We start from the raw sequence: 23687 nt of genomic DNA on the forward strand, positions 1-23687 counted from the left end.
AAATAAAAAGGCTGCTGCTTAGCTTGAACTGCTCCAGTAAATTCAACCTCCCCAGTTCCCCCCTCCACACACTGGCTGGGATGGGTGGGGCACTAGGACCCCGCCGCCGCCGCCACCACCACCACCACCACCACCACCGCGCTCACCTCACTGTGCTCGCTGCGGGGTCTCGAGGGGGGCGCGAGCTCCTCAGCGAAGTTCCCCGGGCAGGTGGCGCGTCCCTGCGCGCGGCTCGGCACGTGAAGCGCGTCTCCGGCAGCGCGGCTCCGTCGCTCCTCATGGCCAGATGAGTGGAGGAGACTCGGATGAAGAGATGACTGAGAGCTGGCAGGGGGGCACCGGGGGGGTGAGCAACGGCCGCAGGCAGGAGGAGGAGGTGAGTAGCGCTGCTCCACCGCCCGGCTTTAATTACATGATTAAAGTTTAAACGGCTCCAACTGCAACACCTTGGACAACATGGGAACATGAAGACTGTTGCTTAACTTACTCACTCAGGTCTGCGTTTTAATCCCCGTCGCCTACCGTATTACACATTTCTTCTGTCGTCTGTGAGCAACAGATCCCGTGTGAAATGAATTTGCTGGCACCTTTTCCTGCACGAAACAAAAGCCACAATAATAAATGCTCAATCGAATCGCAGCAATTTTTTTTATTCGCTCCTAAGAAGTTCAACTTGGTGTAGTTTTTGTTTCTCGTTTATAAAACAGGTAAAAAAAAAAAAAAAAAAAAAAAGAAGCAGGTGTGCGGGCATCCGACTACCAATTAAAAGTTTTCTGCCGTGCAAAAAACATCCGATCGTTCCTTTGACAGTCTCTCAAAACGCGTAATACAACTTTATTCGGCAAATCTGCCAATTGCTGAAGCTCCGCGAGCATCGCGCAGCGGTGCAGTTATGTGTCGAGCGGCCACGAGGGGGCGCCGCTTCTGTCGCGTGAACTCAACCACTGACTGAATGTGGAGCCTCAAAATTAAGTTTTCCGATGGATATAAACGTCTTACAATTAAATTTTCTTGGAGATCCAAGTTGCGGAGGAAATACTTTGAATTTTTTAAACAATTCCATGCATAACAGGTTTGACTGGGTTTCACTATGTGAAGCACTAACAAAGTTTTGTAGGTTAAATCTGTGTCTAAATGTACAGTAAGTCAATATTTCTTTCACCTACATATTAAAATCAGGCAATCGTGAACATTCCTGTAAACACAGAATACCCACAATTAAGCTACTTCGTTTTTTTTCCCGCAATTGAAAAGAAATCAATAATAATTAGCTCTGTAGAAGAAATGAGAAGCTTTATTCATTTTTCCCTTTGTACCTGGTGAAATATATAATATCCAGAATACTCTGCTCACATATGGGCACTTTAACCTTGTTTTTTTCTCTTATGTAAAGTGTGTGCCCTTCTGCCTCTGTTTTCTGTCCTGCACTTAATAATGGCTAGTAGCAGTATTTGGGTTACTAAAGTGAAAAGGGAGTAATCGTACTCATTACTGACATGGACATTCCCGTGACAATGGAGAAACAATGATGCTGTAGGAAATATCCATGTTAGCACACTTTTGTACAAGTTTGACAAGCCCACTTTCACTCTCAAACCACTAAAACCATTTCTGACTTGGATCCATTAAAGGGAGTATTTATTTCTGCAATCCGGTGGGTAAGCAGTGTAATACAGTGCCAAAAAATGTGATTTTATGTCTTTGAACAATCCTGCTGGAACATGGGCAAATTCCGTCTTTAAAAACTGTTCATTACTCGTTGCCATTAAACTTTAATTTTAACTCTAATGCATCTTTGACCTTACTAATTCTTAATGCAGTTAGCAGCGTTTATTACCTTATTAATACTATTGCACTGACACACGTGTGTATTAATTAACTGTTGTGGAAATGTTTTATTAATTTGTAGCACTTTGGTTCTGGTAATATAGCTGCTTGTTTAGGGATGTGTCCATCCATAAAATTCTGTTAGTTGTCGTTTTCAGAGGCCATGGACCATCCGGGTGAATTTCTTCAAAGGTTCCTGTTGCTTTTTTGCAACTGTGCACCATGTTTGGGAAAAGTCCACTGTTGCATGGCGTCACGTGCACCCTTTCTTTTGCTGTTCAACTTCCAAAGCAGCAGTTGTTGCGCGGTCAGTGGTCCCCTTGGAGGTCTGTTCACGGCCTTTGAGGGCACCTGGAAGCGCGGGCTTGCCTTGAAAATAACCCTGTCTCACCAAATGAGAGTTCACCATAAAATAAAGATGCCACTATGCTTTTACTATCTACGACTTAATTATATGTGATGATATGTGATCGCTTTTCTATGCAGTGACCCAAGTGCGGTATTTTCTCTCAGTTTACTTGCATTCCTCTGCAGGGTCCTTTGCTTCCCTCCCATTTATATGGAGGTGTGTGGCCAACAAAAGGTTAAAATACTCCGACCTAAACTGGAGTGAGTTGTGCTGCTGGTTCAACTTGACCGATTTTCTCATGTACAAAGTGGCTTACCAGGCATCAAGTGGCCTCCCATGTACCTTTGGCACGCGCAGTAATTTTGTCCAATTTGTGAGAACTTCTTCCAACTGTTTATGGTGCATAGAGGAGTTCATAGATCGGTTCAGGAGCATAAACCGCCCAAGGATGCATGCGCGTTAGTCAGTGTGTTACCTCGATTCACGTGCAGAACAACTCTTCCGAGCGCTGTTCATGATGCTTCTTTTTTTGTTCTCGCACCATCAAATAGCCCGACCCGATTGCGCCGCTGCCAGGATCTATGATGCACGTGTTCACGTGGAGGTTTGAGGGCCACATGGCTGATGAGTGCACGAATACGCGACTCGGGCTGCACCGCAGCGCTGGCGGGTCCGTGGACTGAGTCTGAGGGGACGGAGACGCGGAGCTGCGCCCGTGATCCTACCGTGACGGGTGGGGGTGAGCGCGCATCCACCGACCACTCCAGTGTGGAGCCTCCCAGGGTGCGAAGGGTCAGCATCATTTTCATCTCCGGTGGAGAACACCGATCATCTGGGCTGGTTCTGACGCACTGATCTCTCACTGTACACGACACGTGTGCGCGCTTTTTTTTTTTCTTTCTTTCTTTTTTTTTTATACGACTAAGTGATGCGCGCGGGATCGCGGCCGTGGCTGTGCTCCACGGCACAATCAATGCTCTTATTCAGATGATGATGGTGGTGTGATGCTCGCACAGGAGCGGCGGCTGAAGGCAGCGCTCACAAGACACACGGGCACGGCGAGAGCGCGCATCCCGGAATCACCGCCACCGCACCGAGGTGTAACACGAAGGGGAGAAAATAGTAGAGACACATACATACATACACACGTATAATATTTATTCTAGATGTGCTGGAGCGGAGCGACGGGACGCGGCGGAGGAACGCGGGCGGCTCGCGGCGTGTAGCGCGAACCACGATACGCGCGCGCACGCAGTCCGACCCGTGGAAGTGACTGGAAACGCGCCGCCGCGTGTGAGAGCGCGAGTGGAGGCGAGTGAGCGGCCAGAGGGATGGGCTGCGCTCCCAGCATCCACGTCTCTCAGAGCGGGGTCATCTACTGCCGGGACTCGGACGAGTCCAACTCGCCGCACCAGACCACCACCACCCTGCACGGCCTCTTCGTGAAGACGGACGCGGCGGACTCCATCCCCTCGGTGATCGCGTACCAGGGCGGCAGGCGCGCGCGCGGCGGCGGCGGCGGCGGCGGCGGCGGGGGCTCGCGCCGCGGGGAGCGCGGCGAGGAGCGCGGCGGAGTCGGACACGCACACGGGCACATCTGCGCCGAGGCCGAGACGCAGACGAGCCGCGCGAGCGTCAAGGTACGCGGCGGGTGGGTGGCGCGCGGCGCGTGCAGGAGCGAGCGTGGAGCGTGACAGCTGCAATGCAACAAGGCCTGCTGCTTTTAATCGTTTATATCCATCCTTGATGAGATGAATGATTATGCGCCTTCGCTTCGCTTTTTTTTTTTTTTGTAGTCTAGGGTTTATTATGAGGGCTGCGCACTGACCGGCAGGAAGAAGAAGAAGAATATTAAATGATATTAAATGTGCTGTTGCATAATGATATTTTTTTTTCTTTCGTGCGTTAAACACCAGCATGATTTTTAATATTTATTAGTTAGCTTTCTGTGGGGTGTGTGTGTGTGTGTCTCTTTGGAATTGCACTTGCTGCTGGTGGTACTGTGTGCGCGATGAGCGTTTTGTAATACACCACTCTCCTTCATTCATTCATTGGGTAAAATGATTGCAGTGAGCTATTGATTCCCGTAAAAAGTTCATTGCAATGCCAATACTAAGTAAATGCTAGATTATAAGAACACTTGCAGGATGACAATCCATAACTTCACTCAAGGAAATATGATTACATGATGATGATTTTGTAGTATACACTGCATTTCAACATTTCCAACATACGCGAAACTCCGTGTCTTTCTTTATATACTGTATTTGCTCTGCTTTATTTGCATTTATCCCGTGTCTTTTGTGCAGGCCTGCTGTCAGTGTTATCGGAGAAGTGCTTGATGTCACTGTTGAAGGATGTGATGCTATCGCGCGCGATGATGGCGAACCGGAGCGTGACTCGCTTGCACTGATTTGCTTCCTGGCACGAGGCTCCTGGCTGTTAGTTAAGCAAAGTGCATCCGAAACTTTGTGCGCTGTACACTGTGTGTGTGTGTGCGTGTGTGTGTGTGTATGTGTGTGAGACTGAGAGAGAGAGAGAATTACGCAAACAGCTGTTGTCAGTTGCTTTGCTTCCCCCCACTGACTGTCACATGTCCACGGGTGCCAGCTGGAGAACCCACGGAACGGGTGCTTTCAGTGCTGTACATCCTTGCTACGCCTCTTATACATATCTGGTTCAATCACAAGCATTATAGTTACATTATACTGAGGTAAAGAGAATGGATGTTCCCCAGAAGCGCCTGATAATGTAATAACGCATGAATGTAAATAATGCAATGCCTTTTCTTTTGGGAAAATCCCCACTAGTCTAGATTTTCCCAAAAGAAAATGCATTGCATTATTAACATTCATGCATTAGCCTACTGTGTTTGTAATCCATTGAACATAATGAGATGACCTAATGATACACACGCACACAGTTTGAAACCGCTTGTCCCAAGCGGGGTCACGGCCAACTGGAGCCTAACCCGGCAACACAGGAGGGGAGGGGGAGGCACCCAGGACGGGACGCCAGTCCATCACAAGGCACCCCAGGTGGGACTTGAACCTCAGACCCACTGGAGAGCAGGACCCAGTCAAACCCACTGTGCCACCGCATCCCCCTGAACTAATGATATTAAGGCTCAATACCTGAAAGAGCTCGTCGATTGTGCCATGAGGAGGGAGGATTTTTTGACAGCACCCTGAGATATAAAATCAGCTGTTTGCTTGTTAAGCCATGAATCAAGCCGTATCAATGATCTTATTGAGTGCCGCGGCACTGTGACGTCCTCGTAACAAGCGACCACGCTGATGCCTTCAGCTGGCTCTGTGAACGCACTGTTTACCCCTTGAGTCCTAGCTGCTGCACAATATAAAGAATCACATGTGAGCGGGTGATGAAGTACACAGTCGTTTTTTGTACGCCGAGTTATGATTTCATCTGTGGCCTCCCTGGATCGTTCAGGCCGTTTTGCTGCCTTGCAACGTGTAGTTCACACAGAAAAGAGTGACAGGGGCTATTTTGTGTGTTATTGGCAGGCTGTTTGTCTCTTAATAAGCATGAATTGAAGCTTATAGATTGACCGACCTGTCACACATCTACCTGCTTTCTTCTGAGCAACTTTAAAAGTCTCCAAGGAGCAGCTTGGTGATGTACCATGGAAGTATGGTAGTGTAGTGCTTAGAGCTGCTGTCTTTGGACCTAAAGGGTGCCAGTTTGAATCCCACCTCTGGCTGTAGTACCCTTGAGCAAGGTGCTTACCCTAAAATTGCTCCACTAAAAATTAACCCAGCTGTGTACATGGGTAAATAATGGTAAGTTGCTTTGGAGAAAAGTGTTGGCTGAATGAATAAATGTACAGTAAGTCGCCTGCCTTCTCCGTCACAGGTCTTCTTAGTGATAAGGATGTGTTGTGCCATCATCATGGGTTCAATCTAATGGGCAAGCTTAATACCCTACACAAAAACAGATGCTCTTCTGATGGTTGTACCTGCAGATTAGTTTTTCCATAACAATTTATTTAAAGTAACTGCTACAGTGACTCATTCATGGGTTGCTTCCTGACAGGTGTGGTCTCACTTTTTAAAAAAGTGTCCAAGAAAGTGTATATTGAGCTATTATGAATCATGTACAAGAAGTACTACAATAGTCCTCTTTTTTTTGTCCTTTCAAATGATAATTATTTGTTTGTACACTCCTCGCTGTTGCCAGAGTCTGAATTATTGTCTGAGATCATGTAAATGAATGGTCAAAGATATTTATTTGTTTATTTATTTATTTAACATTTGCAAATCAGCTTATTATTGCTGTTGTGTCGGCTTTATTCCTGCGTAGCCTTGCAATATTTATCCTTGCCATCTCTATTGATTGTGGCTGTCATTAGGGTACAAATGTGAATCACTGCATTGTGAATCTTTTTGCCCTTGAGATAAAGGCATCTCTGCATCTTCTCAGGTGTCCTGTTGCACCTGCAGTAAGCTGCATTTTTTTCAACCAAAGTTTCTTATAAATGGCATATACTGTACTGGTGGGTCTGTTTTGCTTTCAGGGGTGTCAGACATCTAATATATTTATGGCAGCTTTCATGGTTGTTTTAAGATTTCACTGGGTCTCGGCACAATTGGGACTGGAAATCTGTTCATTACTTATTTTGTGCATAACTCCAAAGTCACTTTTACCACTGAGTCACAACCAAAAAAGGTATGTAGTGCAGAATTCCCTCTATTTCTTAAAAGGATATGTTTTGTAAATACCTCAGATAAATCTATAGCAAATAAAAACTATTCTGAAACATTTCCATCTATCCATCTACTTGTCCTGTACAGGTTTAGGGTCTGGAGCATTCGCCTTGAAGCAGGGTACAGTGGACAGCAAACATTTTTATTTTATTATTTTTCATTTCATTTGTTCATTTAGTTAATGCATCTCTCCAAAACTGCTTAGCGAGATTTTCCCATTTTAACAATTTTTACTGAAACATTTTTAGGGAAAATACCTTGCCTAAGGGTAGTGTGGCAGGAGGTGGGATTCAACCCTGTGTCTTCTGAGTGGATGGAGACAGTTCTCATCAGTACACCATCCCTTGTTATTAAATTCGGGCTTGATTAAAATTAAAACATATGTACATATAGTGAAAGTAGATACTACGTTGTCTCCACAAACTTGTGTTAAATCCCAATTGCTGATCAGTTTCCGTGTAAACATTACAATTTTCATTAGCTTCTGACCACTTGTAACTTTCTTTATCTACACTATTAACAGAAACTTAAAAATGCGTAATTTCTGTGTAATAGATACATTCATTAATAAATAACAATTATAAGTTGAACTCAACATTTTTTTAAGTTACAAACGCCATTAAAATTAATTAATTAAATATCTACCTTGTAAGAAATGTAAAAAAAGTACTTATTAATGTAGGGAAACATTGTAATGTCACTAAAACATGCATCTTAAAGCAAGTCAGTGTTAAACTTTATTGCTTAAAACGTATTAGCTACTGTAGAAGCTCCAGCTACTGTTTTTATTATTTTTTAGGATAAATACAGAGTAGAATTAACATTAGCCAATTGGTTATACCATAATGTTGAGAGGAAACTCGTGCAGAAAGGTTTCATACTAAATTGAATTCAATTGAATACGTTACAATAACTACTCTGGTGTAAACAGCGAGACTGAAAAGGAAAAACTTGGTGTTTTGTGTGTTTGATCTGCAGGTGAATGTTATATTAATTGGTTGTTTCAGAAAAAAAGGATTATTTGCAGCACTTTGTCTGCTTCTGTTCTCCTTTATTACATTACATGTATTCATTTAGCTGGTGCTTTTCCCCAAAGTGACTTACAATGTTGAGGTACTTACAACTATTTGCACATTTATACAGCTGGGTAACTTTTTTCTCGAGCAATTTAGGGTGAGGACCTTGCTTAAGGCTACGACAGCTGGAGGTGAGGCTCAAATGGCAGTACAGTATTTGCATTAATGAAACTGCAGTCATTGTATGATGGATTCAACACAGAACTGCAGTAGTGTAAAATGCAGTACTGTATGAGTTTAGGGTTGAAATAGTTATTTGTTATAATTTGGAAGCTTAACAAGCAGGGACAGTAAGTGTGTTCAGTGGCATAATGCATGTTTAAGAATATAAGACCACTGACCAGCCAGTGTATATCTCGCACACACACTGTCTGAAGCCACTTATCCCAAGTGGGGTCACAGCAAACCAGAACCTACACGGCATAAGGCTGGAGGGGGAGGGGACACACTGAGGGCAGGATGCCAGTTCATCACAAGGCACCCCAAGCAGGACTCGAACCCCAGACCCACCGGAGAGCAGGACCCTGCCAAACCCACTGTGCCACCACTCTATATTTGTATAGACCAGGTCTATAGGTCTATATTCGTATAGATCATGGATTCTAAACCTTTTTACCTTCACACATCCCATGTATCCCTTTTGTATCTCTTCAGGGAAGGTAAACCCCCACATGTCTGGAACCCCTGAAATAGACCTGTTTTTGTATCGTACAACTTAATTTTACTTTGATTTTTCATTTATTAATAGGGAATTTCTGAATGGTCTTCTACACTAACTTGTAGATTTTAAATGGGATTTTTTAAAATTTAAATTAGCAGGTATCGATGTAATTTTGGGAAAATCTGAAAGCTCATAAGAATATATGCAAATGGGAGATTAATTGCAAAAGAAATTTTGGAACTCATGAGTCACACCTGTGAAAATGAAAGACATTTGTGAGGAGAAAATGTGTTACGAAACAGCCCTCTTACCAGAGGTTTTTTTGGTGTTTGAATTCATGAGAGAAGTATCATGATGTACGTTTTGTGCAGTCAACAGCACAGACAGCTCAAGTCCTTTAATCATAAACATACTGTGCACTATCGCTGCTCCTGGAACTCAACACACAGCCTAGAGTCACCATCACTGCTGACCCCAAAGAAACATACACATACATTGGCTGAAGCCGCTTGACCCAAGCCGGGTAGCGGCGAGCCGGAGCCTAACCCGGCAACACAGGGCGCAAGGCTGGAGGGGGAGGGGAAACACCCAGGACGGGACCCCAGTCCATCACAAGGCACCCCAAGCAGGACTCGAACCCCAGACCCACCAGAGAGCGGGACCCAGCCAAGCCCACTGTGCCACTGTGCACCCCTTCAACGAAACTTAAATCCAGTTAATTCCAGCATCTACAAAACAGTTTTCTCTTGTTTTCTATCTTTCTGCTGTATGCCAACACAAGTTCCGGGCACTGCTGTAAATCCCGAAAACAGACTTTTATTGAACACTGGACTAAATTTCCAATGTCCTTGATGAAAAATGAAAGTGAAATGACATGCTCAGCCTAATGACTGTAGGTTAAAAGGGTCTGCGTACTGTGATTTGTAGTTTAAAAGTTGAGTAGACTTAAAAACGGTGACATTTCTTCTTTGAATTTACAGTGGAAGGGAATAAAAAGCTATTGCTGCTATTAATTTATTGCCTGGCCATTTCCGTCAGCGTGATCAGTTCAACTGCCGTGGCTCCCGTGAGCAGCCGGTTTTGGGAGAATATATACTGTGTATATGAACTGTCCAGTGAAAAATACAGCCTTCGTAACCATGTCGCAGAACTCGCTCAACATGAACATTTGCTTTTCTTTGGTGTATCACATCAACGGTGAACTTCAGAGGGGATGGAGCTTGCTGTGTGTGTTGTTAGTCTTTTATTGCAAGGGCAGTAATCCTGATCTGATACACGCAGACTTCATTAGGTTGGACATGCAGGGGACTTTGCCACCTGGCGTTCTCTCATTTTTAATTATTTCCTTTCTTTTAAAGAATATAAGGGCAACACAGTGGTGCCACAGGTAGTGCTGGAGCCTCACAGCTCCTGGGCTGTGGATACGGAAGGGAATTTGAATGTGGCTCAGTCTGTGTGGAGTTTACCCGATTTCCCCGGGTTCACATGGGTTTCCTGCAATTGCTCTGGTTTCCTCCCACAGCCCAAAGACATGTGTTTAGGATGATTTGGTGATGTTAAATTGCCCGCATAGTGTTTTTGTGTGAGTTAATGAGTGTTTGATTGTAGGTGCTTTAGTGTGGTCGTCACAGATGTCTTAATGGAAAAAAGGAAATTCTGAGGTTGTAAACAAATCTGTGTTTGTGACTGTAAATCCTTTAAAATTTACAAAGCTCATGTAGTCATTGACTTGTCAAGGTACATTTTACTTTTGTCTCATTCTAATGAACACAGAGCAGGTTTCTAAATCAATAATGATGATGATGATAATAATAATAGTAAAGGAGTTTGGTCACTTAGTGAAAAGCTGAATTCAAGGTTTTTGCCCTCTTTCTTTCCTATACAATGTAATTTGATAATTAGAGATGTGTTCCAAAGGTTAAGAGTCTTGAGTTCAGGCTCAAGAAAAACTATTAAAAACATAAATAATAACATTCAGTACTTTCTGAGAAATCAAGAACGCGTTACATAATTGGTTTTATATATATTTTGTCCTTTGGCTCTCTTCTATGAATGCCACTGTTGTCCTGCAGACCAGACGTGCCCTTACTGTTCAACACATTTAATAACACTGTGCACCTATTGTTTGTGCGCCAAGTATTGCTTAGGACTCTGCTTCTTATGGCGGCACTCTTCTCCTTTGCCACGATTTTTTGGTGTGCATAAAGGCAAACAGTGTGAAGCGGTGGTCCTCATGAATTCAGTGTCTAACACAATTTATGTGAGCTTTGTAAACATGCCACTTGTAACTGATTTATGTACAGCAGAGCAAAAGTCCTAAAGTACACAGAAGCTCAATCTGCAGTCAAGTAGCCTTTGAGTAATTGTCATACTATGGCAACTGTCTTCCAAACAGATTTCTTCTTTTTTGTTGGAGTTGTTGTAGTGCAAAATTGTAGGCAGTGTAATGTTGAAATAGTCATCCCCGCTTTAAGAATTCTCATGCTTTCCTGGGCTCCAAAATTAACACCCATTAATGTTAAAATATCATGAAATCCCATTAAAATGGATACAGTTTCTCCAGTTGTTAACATTAATTATCATAACACTATATAACAAGGTACTTTTCTTTCATCAGTAACACTCCTATGCTGTATGGCTGTCTACCTGTGCTCATTCAGCTCTTTCATAGGTATTGCTTACTGTACACTTGACAAACGCTCACAAGCAAAACATATACATGGATGGTAATCAATGTTGATGTGTTAGTTCAACTTTTAATGCAAAAAAAACAAGGGTTGATGAAGTCTGACAACTGTACGTAACTCCAAAGAAGCCCACGTGGAGGCTCTGGTCTCGTGCCGCTCAGCTCAGGAGACATGCAAAATCCAAATTCAGTCCTCCTCGTAAACGTGAAGAAATTCCTTGTTAGCCGATGTAGGAGTATTAAAAGAATCTCATAAATTAGAATTAAATCATCGAATATAGTCAACGAAGTGTTTCTTTGCAATATGGCATTTCAGTTCAGCAGCTGATGACCACATCTATAGAGACGTGAATTAAAATCCAGCCCCATCTATATCGATGTGTTGGTCTCCTTTCAGCATCCATGTCTCACCTTTGCTCCGGTTTCATTTCACAGAAAGCTGCTCACATAAATCGGTGATCCTCTGCTTCCCGTGATCATCTCCAGATCGTCGAGACACTAAGGGAATATGCTGCATTTTTGTCAGTGAGTTTCCCATAACACATCTGTATTATTATAAACAAAGTCCCAGTATCATGAACCAGTATAACTGAAGCCTTCATTGTGCTGAATATGGTAGGACTGAAAAAAATTTCCTTGACGAAGAGAAACGTCGATGGAACAGAACATGTAATTATATGGTGAAACAACAGACTTCTTGAAATGGTATTCAGCTCAGAAGAAATCATGAAAAACTGCGCACAGCATCATGATAGGTGTCGCAGATGTCTTTCAGAGGCATAACGACAGATGTCAGTCACGAAAGTGCGTTCAGGGCCTCGTCCGACGTATTTCCCTTCGTCTCGTTAGTATTGTTCTTCTGCTACGGATCACGCTTTATTTTGAAATGGTTTAACGCTGGATTCTTCTTAATGAAATGACGTGACGTGGTCACCTTTTCTTAAAAGGCACAAAAATGCACCAGTGTGTGGATGCATGGAAAAGAAAGGAATGGACCTGCAACGGTCATTTTCCACAGAGATATTGCAAGTTAATAAGTTTAAGTGTTAACGTGGACAGGGGACATTGGCGTCAACTTCATACGCTTGGGTTTGAACTTCTGTGCTTTCAAATTCTTAATTTTTCTCGGCAGCAGAATGGTTCGAATTTCCCTGTGACGGCCTGGCGTCTCGTACGGGGAGCACCTTGCTTTGTGGGATGAGCCCTGGACCACCGCAACCCTGCACCCTCCTCTTCGGCTGGTCTTGCTTTCAGGTGTGCGGTTCCAGTTGTATGAGGTCCATTGTTCTGCTCAGCTTTATAGCGTGATCCCAGCAAAGAGCCTGTCATGTCAAAGCATTTTATAACCCAGCAAAGAATTTGTTCTTTTTATTGTATAATTACGATAATGATGATTAACTGACGGTATGGACTAATTGGCGGACTTTGAGCGTCTGCCCTTCTGCTATGTATAGAGATGCAGTGTTCTGGAGGGATGAAAGGCTGAGAACTGGGTCGCCTTCAGTGCTCCAGCCAACTCTTTATGAAGAGACCCATAATGCACAGGAATGGAGAGCTGTCTTGATGGCTCTGGATCACTGAAAAATCCCACGAACACACACAAACCGTTATCGGTCATCTAAAAACGACAGCAATCAGTCTCTTCGTTTTATAGCTTTCGCTTAATAGCGAAATCCGTTCTGCGACGAAAAGCCATGAAGCACAAAACTCTTAAGTCCTGTGATTTTTTTCCCCCTCTTTTTTTTTTTTTTTCTTTTTTCCTAGTTCTGCTCCTGTATTGGCGCGGGAAACCTCAACAGGTTGATGAATAAATGATGACTTCGGCCTAAGCTGTTTGTTGTCCTGAGCTCGCTTTTTTTGAAAAGGAACGGAAAGTGTGACAAGTCTTAATAATTCAGCTGATTTGTACCGCGGTGGGGAGCCTCGCTGCAAACATTAGTTCTGCGCACAGTAGTGGCTGACTTCCCCAACACTTCCCGTCTGCACAGTCGGTCCCTGGAAGCACGAGCAGACAGATTTTTAACTTCATCACTGGTTGCAATGTAAACTATATGAGTGGCAAAGTCGGATTATGCGTACATTTATGAACTGTTTAGTGCTATTTTACTAATTGGGCAATATGTCCCAAAAACAAGCCATGTGCCTATAGTCACAAACCAGAATATTTTGTTAACAGTGGAATTTTTCGCTCTTTCTGATTTTTAATTGAATCCTTAAACATGTCGAACTCATTAGCATGAGCACATTCACAACCGCACAATACTCAAGGAAAGATGAGCACAAAAAATGTATTATACTTTGTTTGTTACATTTACTTTACCAACAGTGTAATACTAGATTGGTCACCATGCACTGCAATTTAACTGAATGAAATGATGCTTCGAAAAAGTGACACCGAAGGAATCCGCACAGGTTTGAGTGTCTGCTCTTTTCTTTTTCTAACCTCTCTCTCTGGTCCATTTAGTACCTAGTAGCTTGTACTATTGTGTGTGTACGCTCCGCTGATGTAAAATACAAGACAGCGGTGGTCATGAGGTGCAACGAGCAGCAATTATTCGAAAATGCAGTCATCTTAAATATTTCATTGATTCCTCCACTTGGGTAAGGGTTTGGAGCAAAAACTCGTGTGCTCCCCGGTAAGACTTTTCTGAGAAATCCTGCCGCAGCTTCCTTTGCATTTTTAAACATTCGATAAAGTAATGTAATGTGTAATGTAACGTTTACATTAAGCAACATGAAGCAGAAATCACTGTCATGCCACGGTCGGAAAAAAAGACACATTCTGCAGGCTCTAAGGGGGAATTAAAAGAAAATCAGTGTTAATTTTAATTTGCACAGTTTAACTATCCAGAGTGTTCCGAGTGCATTTCGGGCCTCTAAACGTCAGAAAACAACAACCGTGACTCCCAGCTGAAAAGAATATGCCAGTGTGGAAATCTGCAACCAGACGTGAATCGTCGCCGCATGCCGTGGTGTGTAATTGTGAAAACAACGTCGCAGGAGGCCGCTTCAGAAGCACGTTGTGTGTGTGTTAGCGGGAGCGAATGAGGGTCCTTCCACGCAAACAATAGCATTTGACATTAGATTTAGATTTATTCACTTAGCGGACATTTTTCTCCAAGACACTTACAACGGATACGATGTAGCGTTACCAGCCCACACAACTTATTCACTGCAGTGATTTACACTGCTAGATACACTACTTACGAGGGGTTACTCATCCATACATCAGTGAAACACACTCTCTCTCTGTTACTCACACACTATGGCTGAACCTGAACAGCATGTCTTTGGACTGTGGGAGGAAACCAGAGCACCCGGAGGAAACCCACACAGACACGGGGAGAACATGCAAACTCCACACAGACTGAGCGGGGATCAAACTCATGTTCTCTCGCACCACCCAGGCGCTGTGAGACAACAGCTCTACTCGCTGTGCCAACCCATTTGCAGGGTCAGGTGAAAGGGCTGGACAAGTGTGCCACAGATGGATGCTGTAATGAGGCTGCTCATCTGACATTCCAAACCTAGGAAACGTGAGACTAGTTCCTATTATTAGACCTGGCGATAAGCGAATTGAGGGGCCCTTTGGAGAGGAATCACCAGATTGCTATGATTAATCAGTTTCCACCCTGTGAGACCAGTTACTCAGAGTGTGAGGGCAGGAAGATAATTGAGTTTTCCGTGTACGATACAGTAGGCAGTGCACATACAACGTGCTGTATCCACCAAATTAATCATAGTAATCAGGTTCATCTCGCAGCAAACATTCGAAACATTGTCACTTTGTTCCCTGCGCGAGTCGGCCGGACGCATGCTTGGTACTTCGGTAGATGCACAAATGTCTGTGTGGAGTTTGCATGTTCTCCCTGTGTCTGCGTGGGTTTCCTTCAGTTGCTCTGGTTTCCTCCCACACTCCAAAGACAGGCTGTCCAGGTAGTGTGTGGGTGACAGAGAGTGTGTTCCACTGATGTATGCATGAGCCAGTAGTGTATCTAGCAGTGTAAGTCACCTTGGTGAATAAGGTGTATGGGCTGGTAACACTACATAGAGTTCATTGGAAGTCGCTTTGGAGAAAAGCGACTGCTAAGTGAATAAATGTAAATCTATACGTAATGAACGTGATTCGTTGTACTTAGTGTATGAAAGTGGGCGAAATACGAAGCAGACGCGGTAGATCGGACACCCATACCATGGTAATATCACTTTGTGCTGTTAGTAAGCAAAGATTGTTTTCTGCGCCAATGACTTCTACATTAATAAAGTAGAGTTGTTTTATTTGGTCTTTTTCACGTCAGTTGCCGATTACACGATTTCATGTTAGTGCTTTCTTGGTGTTTTGCCATGTCTTATCGACATTCCCTACTGAAACAAATAGTTTTGTTTGCTGGCTAGCGCTTTAGATGAAGAGAGCTATTGTGCAAAAGGCAAAATTATGTAACACCGAGTAAGTGTCATTCGTGAACATTTGTGTAGTGCTTATGCAGCCCGTGTATGTATCTTAGGAAGGTGCTTTGGAGTTATCCTTAAGCGCTAATAGATTGGAGTTTCGTTCGTTTCCAGAGACAGTTTAACCAGTTCAAGGTCACATTTGTCTGCAGTTGAACCCAGGCAGCATCTGGTGTACGGCAGGGTGCTCGCAGGATGGGACAGCGGGTTGTTGCAGGACAGTCAGACACAGTCACGCACTGAGGGCAGTTTTCATTCACTAGATCGCATGCCTTCAGGAGGAAACCCAAGAGAACCCCGCACGGACAGAGCCAGATTCAAACCCTGAACCCCGGAGCCGGGAGGCACCAACACCACCTACTCCGCCGCTATGCGTCCGTACATCCAAACCGTGCTTTTCGGAGCTGGATCAGACCTCTGCATATTGAACAGAAGTAAGACAGGGTAGTGTTCTGTGTTATGTCGTGTCATTCATGGCTTCGTTTTAGCACTCTGAAAGTAGTGACTCACTCTGCAATATTTGATTGTCCATAAAAGGTTATGATAGTTTTGTCTCTGTACCCAGGAACACATAATCCCAAGAAGACTAACCCTGCTTTCTTTCCGCAGTGCTCGTAAAGGCCGAAAGGAACAATGTTGACTCGTACTTGCCAAAACCCGATGGAACGACCAAGCCTTCTTCTCCGCACCACAATGAAATGCGTGTCACCCAGAGTTGCGGTCGAGTCCCGGTCCAAGTCTGAGTCACGCTCATAATCTCGCTGGCAGTGCGAGCTCTCAAATCTGAGTCACGAGTCCGTCGCCTCGGGTCCTGAGTCAAAGTTCACGAACATAAAACGAAGATAAGAATGGAGTTCCGCTCATCGTCACAAACGCCACGCGTATACGGTGTGACGGACGATCCTGCGAGAAACAGCATGTCCATTTTGTTCGGAGAAAATATGCTTCCTACTTTAAGAGGACCCCAAATACTGCGTGAATTTACCATGTTTTTGAAAATGTATTGCCAGTGTAGGGGGGCACGGTGGCGCAGCGGGTTGGACCGGGTCCTGCTCTCCGGTGGGTCTGGGGTTTAAGTCCCGCTTGGGGTGCCTTGCGACGGACTGGCATCCCGTCCTGAGTGTGTCCTCTCCCCCTCCGGCCTTGCGTCCTGTGTTGGCGGGTTAGGCTCTGGTTCCCCACGACCCCAAATGGGACAAGCAGTTCAGAAAATGTGTGTGTGTGTGTGTGTGTGTGTGTGTGTATTGCCAGTGTAAGTAGCACAAGCATGCCATTTAGTACTTTTTCACTGATTTCATTTGATTATCCGTAGCCTGCAGTAGCATGCCACAAACATTTATATGCAGGTAATTAGAGAATAGACGAGCGGGAAAAAGACCGTGTTCTGTTCTTTGAATTGCTGAGAGCATCCGCATAATTAACGGCGAGTCCTTTCACTGATGTTTTCGGAATATGTCTTCACTTTCACGGGAGCGGTATCAAATCAGTTACGTAATAAGAGAGCAAGAACACTTCTCACGTGCGGTGAATGATGTTGCTGGGGTAAACTCGATGGGTACTTTTGCCGCACCGTATTGTGCGCTGCAAATGAGTGTCGGACTCTTGAGATGGAAAAGGTCACCATTTCCACGTGACATCGAATATCACAAAGCGCACTGGCACACGGTGGCCCTTGAGTCTTTGGAGGAGTCTGTTTGTTAGCTGACAGCATCACTGTGCTCTGATTTTTTCCTTACGTAAATCCTGTTTGGGCTTTTCCTACAGGTGGATGATTTATTATTCTTATTCTTATTATTATTATTATTATAAGAGAAGAAGAATTGGTAATTTGGAAGTGCTTGCAAGTCCATTGCTATGCACCTTCATACAAAGTATGTTGTAAATAAATGTTGCTGATATCAGCTTGTTGGAGATATTGACATGCAGAATGATATTTTTGGCTTTTTCGCAAGTTAGAAACATTTTAGTGTAATCTCAGCGTTAAAGGTTCGAATCCATTTCTTGTTGCAGTACGCTTTAGCAGGTTACTTGTACCGAATTGTTTCACTTAGAATACCTTGCAGGGTGAATGGGTAAATCACTGTAGGTACCTCATCTGTCTCTGTAAGTTACCCTGGACAAAGACGTCATCTAAATAAAAAGAGCTGTAATAGCTTTTATATCTCAAACTGAACACATGAACAGTAATGGATTCATTATACGACATATATTTTGTTCCCCTGCACCCTTTTTCTTTCCTTCCTTCCTTACTTTTCAATAAACATACAAGCGGTGGTAAATATGCATAATCTCTACTTCAGACAAAGTACATTGGCTCCTCGTGTTGAGACGTTCGACTTAAAAATTACTAGGATAAACATTTTCCCAGGCAATTTATTTCTTTTTAATTACATTTTCTTTGGTTTTCTATTTTCTAAACTTGCAGTATGTTGCAAGGGGAAAGAAACCTCATATAGCTGTCAGTTTGGCAGCAAAACACACTCAAGCGGAGTAGGAGTCTAGGAGTGCCTTCGCTCAACTCATACACAGTGTTGATAGCTTATGTCTGGTATTCCTGAGTGTCATTGTTGAACAATGAAACTAGGAACATTGCACGTGTTTATGGGATTATATCAACTGGCATTATGGGAACTTTGTGAAGACAATGCATTTTCTTTTTTTTCCCAGGCATTTTAACTCTCGTTTCAGTGTAGCTCGAAGTTAATAACGTTAAAAAATGTTTTTAATATATTAAGCTAATGAAGAAAGATAATACCTAATTAGGGAATATGATAGATAATAAAAAAAAGTTGAAATTGGCCAGAAGCTCATGAACGTTGCACATGCTGATGCGGTGAAGTCATCAACCATCAGAATTGAAAAGGAGATTGTGAGACTTTTGTCATTTTCGGTGCTTTTGTTTTTGTTTTGATTTTAATGTTATTTGAGGTACCCAGGGGTGCGGTGGCGCAGTGGGTTGGACCGCAGTCCTGCTCTCCGGTGGGTCTGGGGTTCGAGTCCCGCTTGGGGTGCCTTGCGGCGGACTGGCGTCCCGTCCTGGGTGTGTCCCCTCCCTTTCCGGCCTTACGCCCTGTGTTACCGGGTAGGCTCCGTGACCCCATATGGGACAAGCGGTTCAGAAAATGTGTGTGTGTGTGTGTGTGTGTGTTATTTGAGGTTAATAAAAACAGTGAAAAGTCTTACGGAGGATTTTTTTTTTTATTTATAATACCTTTATCTGAGGTTTTTGCAGAACATAATCAGCAAACAAATTTAGGAACATCTGTAATCCTAAAGTTTTATTGATTGTGAATTAGTGGTAAAATTAGTGGCGAAAGTCTGATTTACAAAAGTCTCATGTACAGACTGAGTTAAGATCTGACTTCCAGTCCGAGTTTTGCTCGTAAGTGCAAGACCCAATATATTATGTTATCTAGTAGTGACAATTTATTGATGGGGATTAATATTGAGTGATGTTACTAATGAAATCTCAGAATTACATTTGCAGCTGACTTCAAAAGAAGGAAACACTAGGAATACAGGATTAGGTCTACAGTGCATTGTCTTCTTTAGAGGAAAAATTATGATTTTGAGCAGCCTCCCTCTCCTGTCTGCAGCGTTCGACACTGTCAATCACCAGATTCTACTCTCCTCTCTTAGTCAGCTTGGGATCAAAGGAGTGACACTAAGATGGTTTGAGCCCTACCTATCTGACAGATCCCATCAAGTGGTCTGGCGGGGCTCCCGTTCTTCTCCTCTGCCTCTCTCCACTGGTGTCCTGCAGGGCTCCGTACTGGGTCCTCTTCTCTTCTCAATCTACACCTCCTCCCTCGTCTCCGTCATAGCCTCCCATGGACTCAACTACCACTGCTACGCTGATGATACGCAGCTCTTGTTCTCCTTTCCACATGGAGCATCAGACATTTCCGCATGCGTTGCTGTCTGCCTGTTGGACATCTCTGCATAGATGCCTGATCACCACCTCCAGCTCAACCACTCCAAAACAGAGATCCTACACCTCCCAGCTGGCCTGTCTTCCTGTCATGATCTCTCAATCAAACCGGGCAACTCACTCATTTTGCCTACCTCCTTGGAAAGGAGTCCGGGAGTGACGACTGACTCGAGTCTATCTTTCTCTCAGCACATCGAAGCCACAACCCAGACCTGCAGATACGTCCTGCATAACATCTGCAGGATCCGTCCTTACCTCACAGCTGACTCTGCCCAACTACTTGTCCAGGCCATGGTGACATCCCATCTGGACTACTGCAACTCTCTCCTGTCTAGCCTTCCTGCTACTGCCATCAAACCTCTACAGCTGATACAGAACACTGCTGCCCGAGTTGTGTTTGACATGTGCAGCACTTAATTCAGAATAATGCAGTGAATAAAGATATTATTAATTTATCTGGTTTCTATTTAAATTAGACTATGTGGTGAACTAATGACAACGTATGTGTAATGCTTCTTTGAGTAACTGAATATCATGGTTTGTACAGTATATGCTGAGCCTTTTACTTATAAATTCAGCACACAATATTGCTTTAAAACAGTGTATCTAATTTTATCGAAACACATTATATAAAAGAAGCTTATCTATGAAAGAGTTGTTGTTGATTTTAGATAAGCGTTTGTTTATTGTTCTATTTTGTGCTCTAGTGAAGCACATGGCAGGACACTGATGTGAAGATATTATGTAAAGATGAGTTTGTTTTTTAAGTGAAGTTTAACAGAGCCTCTTTATCATTCAACCGGGTTATGGGTGAAATTAAAGGGTTTGACACGAAATGGTCCCTGCCTTCAGGGTGTCACAAAGTGCCAAGAGCTGTGACCTGAGAAGAAGGGGCACACTTGTCTGCCCTTGGAGCTCCGTGAATCTGCACCAAGATTTCTGCCATTGCTGATTTTGCTTTGCATCCCAGAATCTTTCGCAGTCCCACGAGCACTACAGTGAGCGCTCGAACTCAGCCACTTGTCTGCATCCACTGAAAGTTTTTTTTGAAGATGGTTTCCTAGCTGGTTTGGTTTTCCCATAGCAGGTTTTGGCTTAATGTACTCAAATCACAGAAGTTCATGGAAAAAAAGGTACAAAAATAGCTCCCATGTACGTCTACATTTCCATTTATTCGTTTATCAGATGCTTTTCTCCAAATTGACGTACATTTCAGCCAAAATGCAAGTTGTGCGTTGCATTAGGAGAAAGAGACATAGCTCCAGATGTAAATTGCAGATTTAAAGTGTAGTTATTAAAAATTGTTAAAAAAAAAAAAAGGGAATATTTTGTTCGTTTTTATCATGATTAATTTTTATCTATAATTTCTTCTAGAAAACTCAAATATGAAAACTGAAAGAATCCAAAAATGTGCTGCATAAAATATAAAATATAACTGGGGACAAGATGAGTACCAGGTGCAGCCCATAACACCCCAAGATTAAGTGCATCTTGGGGAGAGAACTGGGCTGAAGTGTGAGGCTATGAGGGGCTAAAGTGTTGCTGCCGAAAGTTTTATCGTCTTGTAAACTGCATTGTTTTCATAGATGAAAGTTCCTTCTTTTTTTGGTCAAGTTGCTGTTTTCCCATTCCCTGTGTTGTGTTGTAATGAAATTTCAGAAATTCACCCTGCTCCGCCACATGCCTGGTCAGCTGTGCCCCAGGCCCACTCTGGTGTGTCACAATGTTGTCCTTCAATTTTATAGTTCAGTCTGCTAAAATAGGGGGGTGTGGTGGCACAGCGGGTTTGGCCTGTGCCTGCTCTCTGGTGGGTCTGAGGTTCGAGTCCCACCTGGGGTGCCTTGTGATGGAGTGGCGTCCCATCCTGGGTGTGTCCCCTCCCCCTCCAGCCCTGCACCCTATGCTGCTGGGTTAGGCTCCGGTTCGCTGCGACCTCACTCGGGACAAGCGGTTTCAGTCAATGTGTGTGCGAGTCGACTAAAATAAAACACATGGGTAGCATGTCCCCTGTTCTGTAAAGCTAAATACATTACTTGATTGTATGCCAAACAGTGTAAACTCTCATTAAACTTCCCACTACTGTATTATTCTAGGGCTACAGATTTAAATACTTAAACTGCCTTGTACTCCAAGGGAACAGAACAAGAGGGGAAAGTAAAATTGCTAAAAAACTATTTCAGCAAAGCGCATCATTTATCAGTCAAGGGGAAAACTCAAATTATATTCACCATAGGTATATAACTTTATTCTTGGATCGATCTGGAATGGCTAGATCCCTGTGTGACAACTGATATTACCTGCATTACATACAAATATGTAATAACCTTAATAGTAAGGCTGGTAATATAGTGGAGTATGTTTCTGTTTACAATTTGTGGAACTAAAAGTAGTTTCCCAGTTTTTCCCATGAAGAAAAAATATATTTAACAATTTATAAAAAGAACTGTACTGAGTTCAAGCCTAATATTATATAAACGTATGTCTGTTTTGGGAGAAGATGGATTGTTACTATAGAATGATTGTTTAGCTTGGCAGGGTACGTTGTATGCTCCCAAGAAAAAAAAAAAGTGGTCTCAACACATAGCCTTTCTTTTATGGTGTTTTACAGTGTTTCTCTTCTCTTTGTTGGTGTCCACTAGTGTACAAGTCTGGTGCCCTCTTGTGTTTACTTTGTCACAAAGTTGCTTTAATATACTTGAAAATACAGTGCATAAATAGAAAAACTGTAATTCTGCCACATTTGAATGGGAAAATGCATATGCTTTAAGATAATTACAGCCAATTGTGGCTTATGTATTATTACCCTGGTAACTGATCAGCATCTCAGCTTTTTTGTCAGTACGTACGGACTCTGTAATTTTACCTCTCTCCAACTTTGAGGAATGAGGGACTGAGGTGGGAGAGAGGCAGACTGACGGTGCATGACAGGGTCAGGTTCAGCCCTCCCTGTTATCAGGAAGCTGGCAGAGCACCGGTGCACGCAAACAGTTGCTGATCTATCCCCGCCATCATGTCAGCATGGATGAGGGGTCAGGAGCTGGAAACAGTGTATTGCCATGCTCAGTAGGACTGAGCTCTCCTTTCCGCTAAAGATCAAAGAAATAAATATTATTGAATGACCAAATATGGCAGTTAGCATTCATATATGTTTTCTCATTAAAGGATTCAGAGAATTGTTCATGTTGGGTTGATGTGTTCCTTTAAAAGTTTTTTTTTTTTTTTTTTTTTTCCTGATAGCTTTTGCAATAAACACAAGCATTTACTATACAGTCATTGCATGGTTAATGCTGGGGTTAGGGACCAAAGAACTACCAATAACTGCGCTTGTTTGCTAACTGTGTAGTTGGGTTAAATGGCCCCTCCTTTGATGTCCTATGACTAGCACGGGTAAATTATCGTCAGTCACTTTGGAGTGTCAGATAATATGTATAAATAGTGTTATTTAGTCATATTGATTGAATGGCTCTGTTTGTGTTTATACTGTCCATTTATTTTTTTACAGCTGGTATTTCTGAGGTGCACGAATTGGGCACTGTTCCATAAAATCAAGGTGAAAGGCGCCACTCACAGATTGGTCTTGGTTGAGGATCCTTCTATCCAGGATTGTCCTGGAAGAAAGAGCTACAGGTGCCAGAGGAATCTCAAAGACGGTCTTGGTGCCGCCGTGAAAGTAGCTACTTGCCAGGTTGTTACTTCAAATTAACATGGACAGTAAAGCTCACTAAAAGCATTGTTGGAGGTTCCAGAATCTACTGGGCCTTCATTTCCTAAGGTCCCTTCACAGAACTGTGTAACTTAACAGCAGGAGAGGGCAAGACTGGCAATTAAGCTGCTTCAGTACATTTAAAAGCCCAGGGCATCACTATAGAATGACAATATACAGTACATAGTGCGCTAGTAACTGCTATATTTGCCAACCCCTGCAGAAAAAAATAAGGGACACTTTTGGGTTCTTTATAGGAAAATAAGGGACGCTCGGAATTT

At 43.3% G+C, this 23687-nt stretch overlaps 1 protein-coding gene across 1 annotated transcript in view; it reads left to right on the forward strand.

The window, feature by feature from the left end:
* The first annotated feature begins 3183 nt into the window (after positions 1-3183).
* The window catches only part of pde8b (phosphodiesterase 8B), a 57290-nt gene continuing 36786 nt past the window's right edge, over positions 3184-23687 (forward strand). The window contains exon 1 of the mRNA XM_029253215.1: positions 3184-3816. Coding sequence (XP_029109048.1) covers positions 3508-3816 — 309 coding nt within the window. The 5' untranslated portion in view covers positions 3184-3507. The remainder of the gene's footprint in view (positions 3817-23687) is intronic.

The sequence above is a fragment of the Scleropages formosus genome, chromosome 6, assembly GCF_900964775.1.
Source record: "Scleropages formosus chromosome 6, fSclFor1.1, whole genome shotgun sequence".
Classification (NCBI taxonomy): domain Eukaryota; kingdom Metazoa; phylum Chordata; class Actinopteri; order Osteoglossiformes; family Osteoglossidae; genus Scleropages; species Scleropages formosus.